The sequence below is a fragment of the Nuphar pumila genome, chromosome 8, assembly GCF_984573655.1.
Source record: "Nuphar pumila chromosome 8, dmNupPumi1.hap1.1, whole genome shotgun sequence".
NCBI classification, from domain to species: Eukaryota; Viridiplantae; Streptophyta; class Magnoliopsida; order Nymphaeales; family Nymphaeaceae; genus Nuphar; species Nuphar pumila.
The window spans coordinates 126,033,983-126,046,853 of record NC_143256.1 but is presented as its reverse complement, the minus strand read 5'-3'; the positions used below and the strand labels follow the sequence as shown (position 1 = coordinate 126,046,853).

The 12,871-nt window shown below is 40.6% G+C and overlaps 1 protein-coding gene across 1 annotated transcript; it reads left to right on the top strand.

Annotated features, from left to right (window-relative positions):
- The first annotated feature begins 334 nt into the window (after positions 1-334).
- LOC149830658 (protein ANTAGONIST OF LIKE HETEROCHROMATIN PROTEIN 1-like) lies at positions 335-7,758 on the top strand. The gene is made up of 2 exons (XM_090015893.1): positions 335-439; positions 6,576-7,758. Exons 1-2 carry the CDS (start codon positions 427-429, stop codon positions 7,604-7,606), a joined length of 1,044 nt encoding a protein of 347 aa, XP_089872019.1. The 5' UTR covers positions 335-426; the 3' UTR covers positions 7,607-7,758.
- Positions 7,759-12,871: the final 5,113 nt, after the last annotated feature.

The following is a 12,871-nucleotide window of genomic DNA, read 5'->3' as shown; positions in this document are numbered from 1 at the left end:
TTGTTTGACCCAAGCCTAGTATTTTTGGACAATCAATCGGGTCTAACCTTTTTAAAATAATCTGCACCCAGAACCAAGCCCGACCCAAATCAGCTTCACATTGAACCAGGCCGAGACTAATTAATCAGGTTTGTTTCCATAACCTGACCCATACCCGGCTCAGTAGGACCCTGGTTTGGATTCCATAGTTTTCAACCGAGTCGTCTCTGCTTGTCATTTGACTAATGTTAGAAGTGCATCTTGATAAATCTCCCCAATATTTCTCTCTCTCTCTCTTCTCTCTCTCTCATGGCTCCCCCGAAGAAGACGAAGAAATACAAGAAGAAGAAGAAGAAGCCCCAGAAAATTTCGAAATGCGGAAGTATCAGTATCAGTACAGAAGGGAAGTCTGGAGAAACCGATTGGTGGGAAGCATTCTCGCTCAGAATGTCTTCGTCGGGTATGCATTTTTTGTTCTTCTTATTAGTAACCAAAAATTACTTGTCGTTTTTGTTGTTTAATTTTGTATCTGTTACTGAACTCTCATATGTCAAAACTAAGTTTTGAATTATTATGAATGATGGGTTTGAAGAATTTGAACTTTTTTGAGTGATCAATGCGAGTATTGAATCGAAAAGAACGGGAGTAAAGTTTGTGGATAATCGATACTTTTCGTTTTCTTTCGTATGATTGATGTGAAATCTGTTATTTTGTATTGAACGTGATGTTGGGTTGTGAGTTTTCGCTTGAATTTTTTCATGATTGTTCGATTTCAGATTGTTTTATATTTGATTGGAGGGTGATTTTGTTAGTCTTAGAGACTTAAGATCGAGTTACAGCGGATTGCAAATGGAAGATGATGGTGGTCTAGTTTTTCAATTCAGATGATTGAAAGACTCGAGTTTCCACTGGAAACACTAGAAATTCGATTCCGAGATTGCATTTTGTGGTTGGAGAGCAGGTGAGAAGAAAAGTAGTTTTTCTCAATTATGTTTTCTACAACATTTTACATTAGTTTGAGAGAATTTGGAAGAAAGGTTGTCATGCAGTCATGCTGTTTGGATATGTGGGCTGCTCTATGGGTACCCGCTACATGCTTTATTTTAGATTGTGGGTAATTATCTGTAGGAAAACTCACATGAATTTGTAGGTGCAGTAATGGATTGATGGGGACTACAATTGTTAATGGTGCACAAATTCATCTTCGACACATAATTATGCGCAGTTCTTCAATCATACGAGGTGGGTAAATCTTGTTATCTGCTTTCTTGGTGAGGTTGCTGCTCAGAATGGAAAAACGCATCATGGTACCAGTGAATTTTAGAGATGACCTTGAATTCAGATTCAAGAATGTGAGGTATCTGCTGTGTTGTAGTCATGCTCAGGTGGTTGCCTAGGTGCTGGCTCTATGTGTAAGCAAAGGCTGTGCCTACATGAGTACCTAAGGGGAGAAATTAATGAATATTTTTAATATGATACCAACCAAAAAGTATAATCATGATTTAGTAAATTCACTTTATTGTCATACTTCTAAATTTCTGAATCTTAAGTACTTTTTATTCAAAATTTTATTATAATTTGGATTCTAGGTAACACCAAAGCCTCAGCTAGGGCCTAGGAGCATCAATTGAACATTTGACCTATTAGTGTCTTAGTGTTTTTCAAAAATACATATAGGTACCGATATGATATGCAATGACTCTGAATGTCTTCATTGACTGTCATACGAGCCAATCTGGGACATGGTGTGGAAGGTATTTATTACTTCAAAACACAGATCATTGGAGAGCCTTTACTTCCTATCCTGGATTCTATGTGAAAGGATTTCACTTTTCTCCAGGACTCTGTATGGGACGATTTGTATGATGATCCAAAGATTTTCCTGCTGAACTAGATATTAGTCAACTTCAAAAATTTTGCAGATAAAGACTATGTTGTGTTGAAAGGAATCTATTTATTCATCTGTCTATAGGAATTAGGATACACTGGCCCATAGTCCACAATCATAGGTTGATAATAATTTACTAATTCTAGTAAAGGGGATATGTGACTTACCAAAAGGAATTCTGGTACCAATTTGCCTATGGTCACAATCATAACATTCTCTCTTTTGAATGGAAATATGGTGATGTCAAATATTGTGAGTAAGGCACACCAAAATTAGTGGGTTTCCATCTCGGAGAACTTCTTTTGAGATATATATTAAGCAATAATGAAAAACAATGATAAATGCACTCTGATATGGCATGGAAGGATGAGGTTAGCAGCAAAGGAATGAAGCAATTTTTTAGCCATCATGAGTGTTGGAGGCCACTAAATTTTTACTCTTGACACTGCTACTCATGGTGGTAAATTTTAAAGGTCACCAAGAAATAATGATAAAAAACAATGAAGGAAAAACATATAATCACCCAAATTTGAACAGAAAAACATAAAATGATGTTCTCTTTTTGTGAAAAGATTGGGTTGCTAATGGAAAGTTTCACTACGAAGTCACTTTCAAGCTTGAGAGATGGCTAAATCATTTCATGGCTGTAGGGATTGATCATTGCAATACGTGGCAGATCATGAATGTATCTCAAATAGGATAAAAGAATCATTAACATTTTGGAATTTGTTGCTACTGGTTCTATGCTTATCTAAGGAACTGAAGTAGTAATTAGCATAAACTCATTGCACTGTTTTCAGTTTGACATGTTTCTGTGTATATTGTTCATAAATTGCCATTAAAAGGCATAACATCAGTAATCAAAGCTGAAGACAACATTGTTTGAAGGATTCATCAACAGCATTTCTGCAACAGCTTACAGAATCCATAACTTCTTCCTCCGGTTCAAGGTAGAGCAAGCTAAGGGGTTGACATTTCTGTTATACCCAGTGTTATTAAAAGCGCGCCTCAAGGCGCAAAAAGCGTGTCTCGCCTCAAGGCGAGGGGCTTTGTGCCTTGAGGCTCAGGCATAAGGCGCAAAAGCCTTGAGGCGCACGCCTCATACGCCTTGAGGCGTACGCCTCAGGGCAAGGAGCGCCTCAAGGTGAGGCGTACGCGCCTCACCTTGTTTTGGTAAATTTATATTTTTTCATCCATTTTACATTGAAAATTTGAGGATCTCAGTTGGAACTCGGGTCTGGCCCATGTATGGTATGAAAGTTCACAAACCATATCATATATTAATTGGACCCTTCAGGTCTGACCCGGATTCTTTTTTAACTTTTTATATATTATCAATCCCAAAGCATTGGCACCCCTAGGTGAAAGGTGCTTGCCTGAATCAACTTGATTGATTGAACTTGAAAGGTAAAGTTCTTGAATTAAGTTTTGAGCCTCAAGTGAACCTTATTGGGGCATTTGCACAAGAGCTCCAAACCAAACCAGTTTTTGTCCTTTTAAATCTTTTTTTTTTTAATTAGCCATGGAGAAGCTGTCGCTATGGCTTTGACCTGAGTCATTGTCTGCAGTATAAAGCTGCACGAGTGCCCTTCATCTTACCATTGAGGATAGTTTCTCATTTTCCTGTCATTGCCAAATAAAATAATTAATAGAGAAGAGTTTGTCTTTCTATGTTGTTCTATTTTAATCGAGTATCTGTATTTTGTCTTTTGGATTTAATTTTAAGCATACCATCTTTGTGGTCAGTTGTTGCTTAGTTGATGCTTCTAGTTTGTGATGCCTTTGGATCAGTATGATTTTGATTAATCCACAACAAACCAAAGGATTTCCTACATTAATCTTTTTTGTATATGAAACATCATGAAAAAGTATTTGTTACAAGTACAATGCATGCTATAAATGTAATCAACATCTTGTTGGACGAGTTAGAACAGGTAATGGATACAAAATTTTGGTGTTACTTTGAAGCAACTATTTGGTCTTTCTATTTAAAACAAATAATTTATGAACTATGTCACATGGGTGCGGGTGCAGGTGCAGGGATGCGGCACTTTAAAAAAACATGGGTGCAGGGGTGCGGCAAAAAAAATCGGACTCGGGTCGGATTTGGATCCGACCCGGATCCAAACCCGTGCTTATTTAAAGCACGTAGGGAGAAACCCTCCCCCACGTGGAAGCAGATCAGGTCATGCTGGACATGAGCGTTTTTGCTCATGCACACATCGTGGCCGTCTGTTTGCATTTTTGATGAATGCCATGTGGTTTGTTGACTTTTTAGCTTTTTAAAATGCAAATCGGATGGCCAAGAGCAAAAACGCTCATGTTCACCTGATCTGCTTCCCCCTCCCCATGTTGCTCACTCTCTCTCCTCTCTCGCCTTCTCCCCCCGCCACAGGCTCCCTCTCTCCCGTTCGTTTTTCGGCCACCTGACGCCGGCAAGTCCCACGTCCGGCGAGCCACCCGACAGCGGTCCTTCCTGTGACGCTGTCAAGCCCCTCTGCCCCCCTTTCAAGTGAGCTCCCTCTCTTCTTCTTCTTCTTCAGGCGAGCCTCCCTCGACGTCGTTTTTTTACATAAATGACCTTGGGTGCGTTGACTGCACCCAGGGTCGGGTTGACCGCACCAGGTGCCGCACCCGCACGCACACCCGCGTCGCGTCGACGCGGGTGCGACACATGGTTAGCCGAATCCCTGTGACATAGTTTATGAAGTTGTTACCAAGCTGCATCCTATGGTTTGCACCCAAGTTGTCCATGGTGCAAGACCTGCTGCAGCTTGAATAAATCCTTAGTTAGTTATGTATCTAGGTATCCCTTGTTTAGGTTTCTTGTTCCTGGCAGACTTGTATAAGTATTTTGATCCTTGTATCATCTACTAATCTCTACGGAGTTTATTGGATCATGTGCCATTTCGATTTATGCATATTCTTTCTTCTTATTTTATTCAACATCGGATCTGATCCTTTTTTTCCCTCATATAAGTGTACTGTCTGTGTTGCTAGACATATCTCGATAAATAGAAAAGTATTGTGACAAACCTATAATTTTGTCAACAATTTTTTGAGACACCCTTGATGTTAGCAAAATAGTGTATGCTAGATAAGATATTATAAAATGTATTTACCTCTTTGAGGCATGTGTAGCATTAGTACTTTTTAGCCATTTGGATGGTGAGGCACATTGCAAACATGAGTGTGTATCAGGCTGCATGAACTTGAAAGCTTGTTTCTTGCTTTGTATGTTTCTTTTTTCACGAGGAGGGAGAGTAGTTAGAGAATTTTGGTTTCTTAGATACTTATGTAGATCAAGTTGTTGCATTAATGTTACTTTTACATGTTAATCTCATATTTTTTCAGTATTTATTTGAGATTTTTTATTTCTTGTTGGTTGTTGCTTCGTCAATAAAGCATTTTTTATTTATTTATAATTTTAGATATTTTTTATAGTTTTTTTTAAGTTTTCAAAAATTTTTTTTTTGAGGCTTACGCCTCGCTTCAGATTTTGGTGAAGCGCCTCGCTACGCCTCAACGCTTTTCACAACATTGGTTATACCTAGTAGGTTGTCTCAATGTGTAAACCACTCCCAGTATGTCAAATGCTGGGTTTTCTCAGGTACATGGATGAGCCAAAGTTAATTCTTCAGTTCTTTTTGATAATCAACTCATCGAAGTTGATTGTGAATCTTCTAATATGAGATCAGAGATTCCTAGAGCTGTACAAACATTAACTTTTAATACAAGTAATTATATGTCACAAATCCTAAGATGTTCCATGCATGAAATGGAAACATTGCATTTCAGAATCCATAGTAGAAGATTCAAAATATTTCCTTTTCAAGGTGAGTTGATTAGATTGGTCAGGATAAAATCTTGTTGAATCATATGTTTTGAGTGCTTTTGTCTAAACTTAGGACACAACAGGCTTTTTTGATGGAATAAGGTTTATTTCTGATGTTAAGATCACAGACCGACATGACCTAAGGGACTGATGATCTTACTCAATTGTTTAAAGAAAGAAGCCGACTAGGACCTTGGATGATTCATTATCAGACTCAAATGGGAGATGACCTTTTTCTAATATTGACAAATACTGTTATCTTTCGTTGCTCTTGCATTGAGTGCTCAGAAGCATGAATTGGTGTAGGTTTGGTTCTGTTTCAAATTCATTATATATGTTGGCTATTCCAAAGGTCATCGTCTATATGATGTTTGATCCATAAACTGTAACTACTGCACATCAAAATTGTAATAACTTCCACAGAAAGTGTTTCCTGGTCTATACTTAAGACGGATATGTTTCATCTATGTTTAGCAACTTGATCAGAACATGAAATTGGATGAGAGTTGTCAGCTTTGCCTTTACTAATGCCAAGACTAATATGTGCCATTATATTCAAGAGGTCTGCAACTTGCATATTGTTAAACGCTATGTCACAGGGACTCGACCAACTGGGTGCCGCACCCGCATCAATGCTATGCGGGTGCGGCACCCGGTGCGGTCAACCTGACCCTGGGTGTGGTCAATGCACCCAGGGTCATTTATGTCTAATTTTTTTTGGCCGCACCCCGTACGCCCGCACCCAAGTTTTTTGAAAGTGCCGCACCCCTGCACCCACACCCATGTGACATAGGTTAAACGTGAGCCGTAGGTTGTCTGCATCTTTTAAGCTTAGCATCTAAAAAAACCTGAAATTGTAAATCCATGTTACAGGGTCAACAATATCCGATGAGGAACAGAGGTTCAAACATTTCTTCAGAGTGTCAAAGAAAATATTTGAATACATTTGTTCACTTGTGAGGGAAGATCTCATTTCAAGGCCACCATCAGGCCTCATAAACATTGAAGGAAGGCTTCTTAGTGTTGAGAAACAGGTAGCTATAGCTCTGAGAAGGTTGGCTTCAGGGGATTCCCAGGTATCTGTTGGAGATGCATTTAGTGTTGGACAATCTACAGTTTCTCAAGTAACATGGCGGTTCATCGAGTCCATGGAGGAACGAGCAAAACACCATCTACAGTGGCCAGATGCTTGTGCAGTAGAGAGAATCAGGGCCCATTTCGAGGCAGCCTTTGGAATGCCTAATTGTTGTGGTGCCATCGACGCTACTCACATCATTATGACCCTTCCAGCAGTTGAAACTTCAGAAGAATGGTGCGACCATGAGAGAAACTATAGTATGTTTCTCCAAGTGGTAGTGGATGACAAGATGAGATTTCTGGATATTGTGACTGGTTGGCCAGGAAGCATGACAGTTTCTCAGCTCCTGATGTGTTCAGGATTTTTCAAACTCTGTGAAAGTGGTGAACGTTTGAATGGTGTAGCGAAAGCATTGCCCAGTGGAGCACAAATAAGAGAGTATATTGTTGGCAGTGCAGCTTACCCCCTGCTTCCATGGCTGATCACCCCCTTTGAAGGGAAGGACCTCTCTGCTTCAACGGTGAACTTCAATGCTAAGCACAAGCCTGCATGGCAGCTTGCAGAGAGAGCCTTGGCACAGTTAAAGGGTAGTTGGAGAATTCTTCACAAGGTTATGTGGAGACCAGACAAGCACAAGTTGCCTAGCATAATCTTGGTCTGTTGCCTCTTGCACAATATCATTATCGATACGGGTGACACTCTAAGGCCGGATGTTGCTCTCTCTGAACACCATGACCCAGGCTACAAAGAGCAATGCAGCCAGCAAGTGGATACTCATGGTCATTCCATGAGAAACAATCTGTTGTACTGTTTATCTTCAGTATAGGAAGTCATACTGGGGTTGATCAGCCAACATGGATCACGCAATCTATGTTTGTCCATCAGAAATTCTCTGCTATATATAATGGACCATAAAGTTGCTTTTACACTATCAATATTCCAAATTATCCAAAGAAAAATATACAAATGATTTTGTAATTCCTTTCTTGCCAAAATTTTCTTGCAAATAGCACTGCTAGAGTAGAATTGACATGTAAATAATGTCTTAAAATACTAAAAACGAACAGAAAAATCAGTCCAAGATTTTTCCTATAATTGTAGGAAAATTCCATTTTAGGTGCCCACCTTTTGCCTCTAAACCCAAAAAAGAGTCTCACGTTTCTGAATTTCCTGATATGGTCCACTGTTTTTCTGAAACTGTAAAAGGAGACCTACTCCTACCTTTGATCATTTACTCAGGTTAAATCTCAGTTAAATTGAGACAAATGACTAAAATGCCTACCCTTCTCTTTTTTTATGAGGGTAAATAAATAATTTTCACTTTCAAAGGGGCAATATATAAAAATTCAAAAGAATAACATTTACCAAGAGTTTTGAGATTAATCTGAGGAGTCTATTGGCAGTTTTCAGAAAACATGTTGCCCATATCAGGAAATTGAGAAAAGTGTGGCCCATTTTTGGAATTAGGGGCAAAAGGTTGACCCTTATATAGGACCTTTCCTATCATTTTTTACTAGAGAAGAGACAATTGTTGCTGTAGATTGGGGACAATAAAAAATCAATTTACTTTTCCGTGAGATGTCCTTTTTAATGATAATTTCATGTTAATTTTAATATGGTAAAATTTAATCGTAGCTTTTAACTTTTGAGAAATTATTTTAAAATGGTATCACAATATTTGGGAAATTATTTGAGGGACTGAAACTGTTTATGTGTCTGACTAGAAGGGTCCGCTGGAATTCTATGGGTTGGTCCTCAAGGAATACCGGGAATCAATCTGTGCTTGTTTAACCGGCTTCTGTCATTCTCATTAATATTAAGTGTTTGTTGTAAGATCCTATTCTCCTCCCTCTCCTTGGGAATCAGTGTCGGGTACATGAAAGGGCTAGAAGTAGCGACGAGTTAATCAAAAGTAGCAAGTTTGCTCCGTAAGTCAACTTTTTTTTAAAACAGGCCAACTTGAATTTGGTTCCATAGCTCTAGAGTTCAAATGCTATTATTTTTAACATTGAAACAATGCATTTTTTTACATATATACGAGTTAGCTCAAACTCAGCTCACTTTTTACATAGAGAAACCACTTTGAGGATAGGAGACCTAATCACTCTAGCTCAAACTCAGCTCACTTTGTAACGCTCCAAAATCTCAACTTAAAAAAATCCTTAGATTTTTAGAGTAATTTTTTTTTTGAAATATTGAACAAACAAAAAACTATAAGGAGAAATAGTTGAAAACTTTGAGCGGGTTACAGGATGAACAACAAGTAGAAACATTACATTACTGTCGGTTTACGAAATGAGACAGAAAAAGATATACATTATTCCCTTTACAAAAATGTCTCTCAAAACAAGGGATTTTCCCAAACCAACTGTCAAGATCACAAAATTCTAAAGTGTAGGTTCAATTCTCCCTCGCACATCGATCACCATCGCACCACTAGCAATCATCACCTGCATCTCCATAAAACGTGGTTAGTACTCTTGCGAGTTGGTGAGATAACATCCATAACTAACCATTTTATGAAAATCATAAGCACAACTAGCATGATTGAACATTTACAATCATTTATACATTCCATTAACTGACATGTGAGCAATATAACCGTGAGCAGAAAAATACAACATTAATCACAAAGTTAATACTAAACAGTGAGCGATCTCATCGTGTAACAAACATGCATCTAGATTCATAACTCAGTGTAATTAAGCAATTCAACAATTTAGTAATTTAAGCAATTAACTATGACAGAAATCATCAAACTCATAAATCAGAGGTTAACGTGTTAGTTTAATTGATGTCTTGATTACTCCTTTCGGGTATGCGAAAGAATCTTGCATAGGTAACAGATTTCAATCCACACTCTCCAGAGTGAACTGTTTAGTGAATGTGCAACCGGACAGTTTATCTCACCTAGGCTTATTTCACAACATTTTTTCCTTCCGAGGTACTTAGGCCCATCTGGCCTTATGTTCCCCGCAGGGGAACACGAATGTCGTAACAAGGTCTAGCCCGCCCATTTATGTTCTCTAGCACAACAAAGCTAAGTGGAGCACTTCGTCGGTGAAGGCGACGTTAACATTCATCATTCAGGGGTGTATGACATTTTTGAACAAGTGAGCTTGACTCACGAGGTGGGTCCATCGCTCACACATAACTCACCATGGAGTTTCAACATTCAACAAGTCTCAAAGGATAATTATACCCCTATAATGTGCCCCAAGTCCCCCTTACATTTCGGGACAGATCAAGTATCAAGTGTGCATCATGTGTCAGGTGTGAACGCACACAGATTCATTTAATCATTCATCGCATGCTAAGAAACATCATTAAATATAAGATACTTGATGCTTAATTCAACACATTTTAGTTCAGTGACATGATGTGCCAAGGTGTATGTGAAACTATCAACATCATCAAGCATTCAGTCGTATATTTTCATGATTCAAAATATACGCACTATATCGTTTCAAGCAAGACATATTGTTTTGCACATGCTTCTATAGATAATTCACATTATTGTCGATGCAATTACCATTCGTCACACCTCATGAAGTGTCAATCCACATGCTCATAATTCGTTTCAAACAGTAAATTACATGTTATAGAATCTGACATTTGTTTTGATAAAGCAAGTCTTACTCGTATAATTCATTCAAGTGACAAACTGTGTGATAGCATACTTCACTTCATTGACATGTATGTGCAAGTACTGCAGATATATTTTTGAAAGTTGTCAAGCATGCGATATTTCTAGCTTGTTTTACACAAGCTGCCATAAGTATTGAACCCACAAGGGAAGATCAATATCGCACCGAGAGAAGCACTGATATACGTGTGTAACACACAGGAAAGATGCAGCAAGGACATGTTGCCCTACATGTGCCAAAGTATGCAAAAAAACACAACACATCATGCTGCTAACATGCACCAAAGTATGAAAAACAATACATTGTGCATACGGTGTTGCCAGCAAGTGCACATTGCTGTGGGAAAACACAATACACTAGGTGTTGTAAAAAAACATGACGAAACAGAGTGAGCTTGCAGCGATGTAAGCGCTGCCCAAGAGCATGGGGTTTTATAAACTATTGCAGCGAACCAAGGGCTGCCACGGAGCCCACTACTGTGGAAAAAGCTATAGCAATAATGGTGCTGCCACGTAGCACCATCATTACGGGAGGTTGCAGCCAACAATATGCTGCCATAAGCATGTACCTATATAGCGAAAAATGCTGCCAATAGTGCCGGTTATGCCGAAAGACATGCATTAAGTAGATTGCTGCAACTTGACCCTATATTGCTGGTTTGTTGCGGCATAGAACACGCGGCCATGGGGCACGATTATGCCGAAAGAGATGCAACAAGGTAAGTGTTGCCGAAAACACAACCATTGTGCAGGAGAATGCAACGAGAGGCATGCTGCCATGCCTCCCATCTCTGCGGAACATACACAACATATAGAGTGCTGACATAAAGCACAAAACTGCAGAGAGTTCTAGCACTTAAAGGTGTTGTCACCAAGGTGCCGTCAATGCGAGGACATGCAGCAGGCGAAGGGGATGCCAAGCGGTGCCAACACTGCGAAAAAATTGAAGCCAGCAAGGAGTTGCTTGCTGAGTTATTCATACAGCGAGAACGACAACAGCCTAGTGTTGCCACACCAGGCACATCTGCAGAAAAAAATTGCAACAGTATGGTGCTGCCATACACACCCATGTATAAGGGAAAATGCAGCTCGTTAAGCGCTGCCGGGTGTGACGTGCAGGAAAACAGGCACGAACAACTAATGCTAAGGGGTGGATTTGTAGGGGAAAATTTTTGCAGCGACGAAGTGCTGCCTCCGAAGCTCACCACTGCGAAAAAACAAGTGCAACAAGGCGTGCGACAGGAAGCAACAATATCTGGTGCAAACAAGCTGGAACAAGGATGGGCTGCGCCACGAGGGCTGCAGCCAACGCCCGCTAGGGCTGCATGGTCTAGCCGAACAACATCAAAAGATAAGGTGGGCTGCTGACTGGGTCAGGTTTGACCCGCGTACCCCGACCTGGTCCGATTACGCTTTAGATGGGGGGTGCAGACCATGCGGCCTGGAAGGAGGCACACAACCAGGTTGTTGGGTGCGGACAACAGCTGGTCCAGGTTGCTCCAACGAGAAAGGCGCCTGAACACAGGGCACCAAAATGAAGAAGGGACAAGATGACGTTGCAGAGCTCGGCCTGCAGGTCCAGACTGGGTCTGGAGCCATGACTACATGCAACCACACCACACTGGCTGTAGCCCACCACGCTCGTCAGCAGCGAGGTGCAACAAAGAAGGGGCCAACTCTGCGGTATGCTGGCTGCCGACCAAACAGGGGAAAAGGGTTGCATGATCCAAGGTCATGACCGGTCTGGACCGAAAGACTTAGGAAAGTGCTGGAAAGAGGTGTTCCCTGCTCTCAACGCAGCAGGGACGTGCCCAACCTCTTCCACACTACTCATCCGAGCACGAGGGCCACACTGCTAAGGACTGGCCGTGGGTACCCATCAGGGTTTTTGGGTAGAAAGGAATGAGTCGGGTGGTGCTGGAACCGACATCCCTTGCACTCGACGCAGCAAGGAAGGGGCCAAACAAAACTTTCAGCCCACCCCCACACAGTTGGACCTTAATGTGCAAGGTACCAACCCGCCATAAGCAAATAGCAGCTAAAAAAGCGAGCATGGTGCGTGTGTGAACAACGTGAACAAAGCAAACAAAAACACAACCCCATTGAGGTTCCCAAATCCGCCTAGCTCCCGTATGCGCACCAAAGCATTCAGGAAGCTTGCTTCATGCTAGGAACCTTATATTTTTTTCTAAAATGGTAGCCATGAAACAACCAGAAGTCTCACCTAACCGTGTGGAGTTTCTTTTTTCAGATGGTTGAGGAGGCAACAACTCCTCTTTGCTTAAAGTGTAGAGGGGAGTCCCAAATCGGTACCCACCCCTACACCAGAGCACAAAGGGAGGAAGAAGGAAGATGGGCTCACAGTTTGGAGAGAGAGAGACCCCAAAAAATGCCCTTTTCCTCTCTCTCCTCATTCTAAAAAATATTTAAATGCTAGGGTTTTGT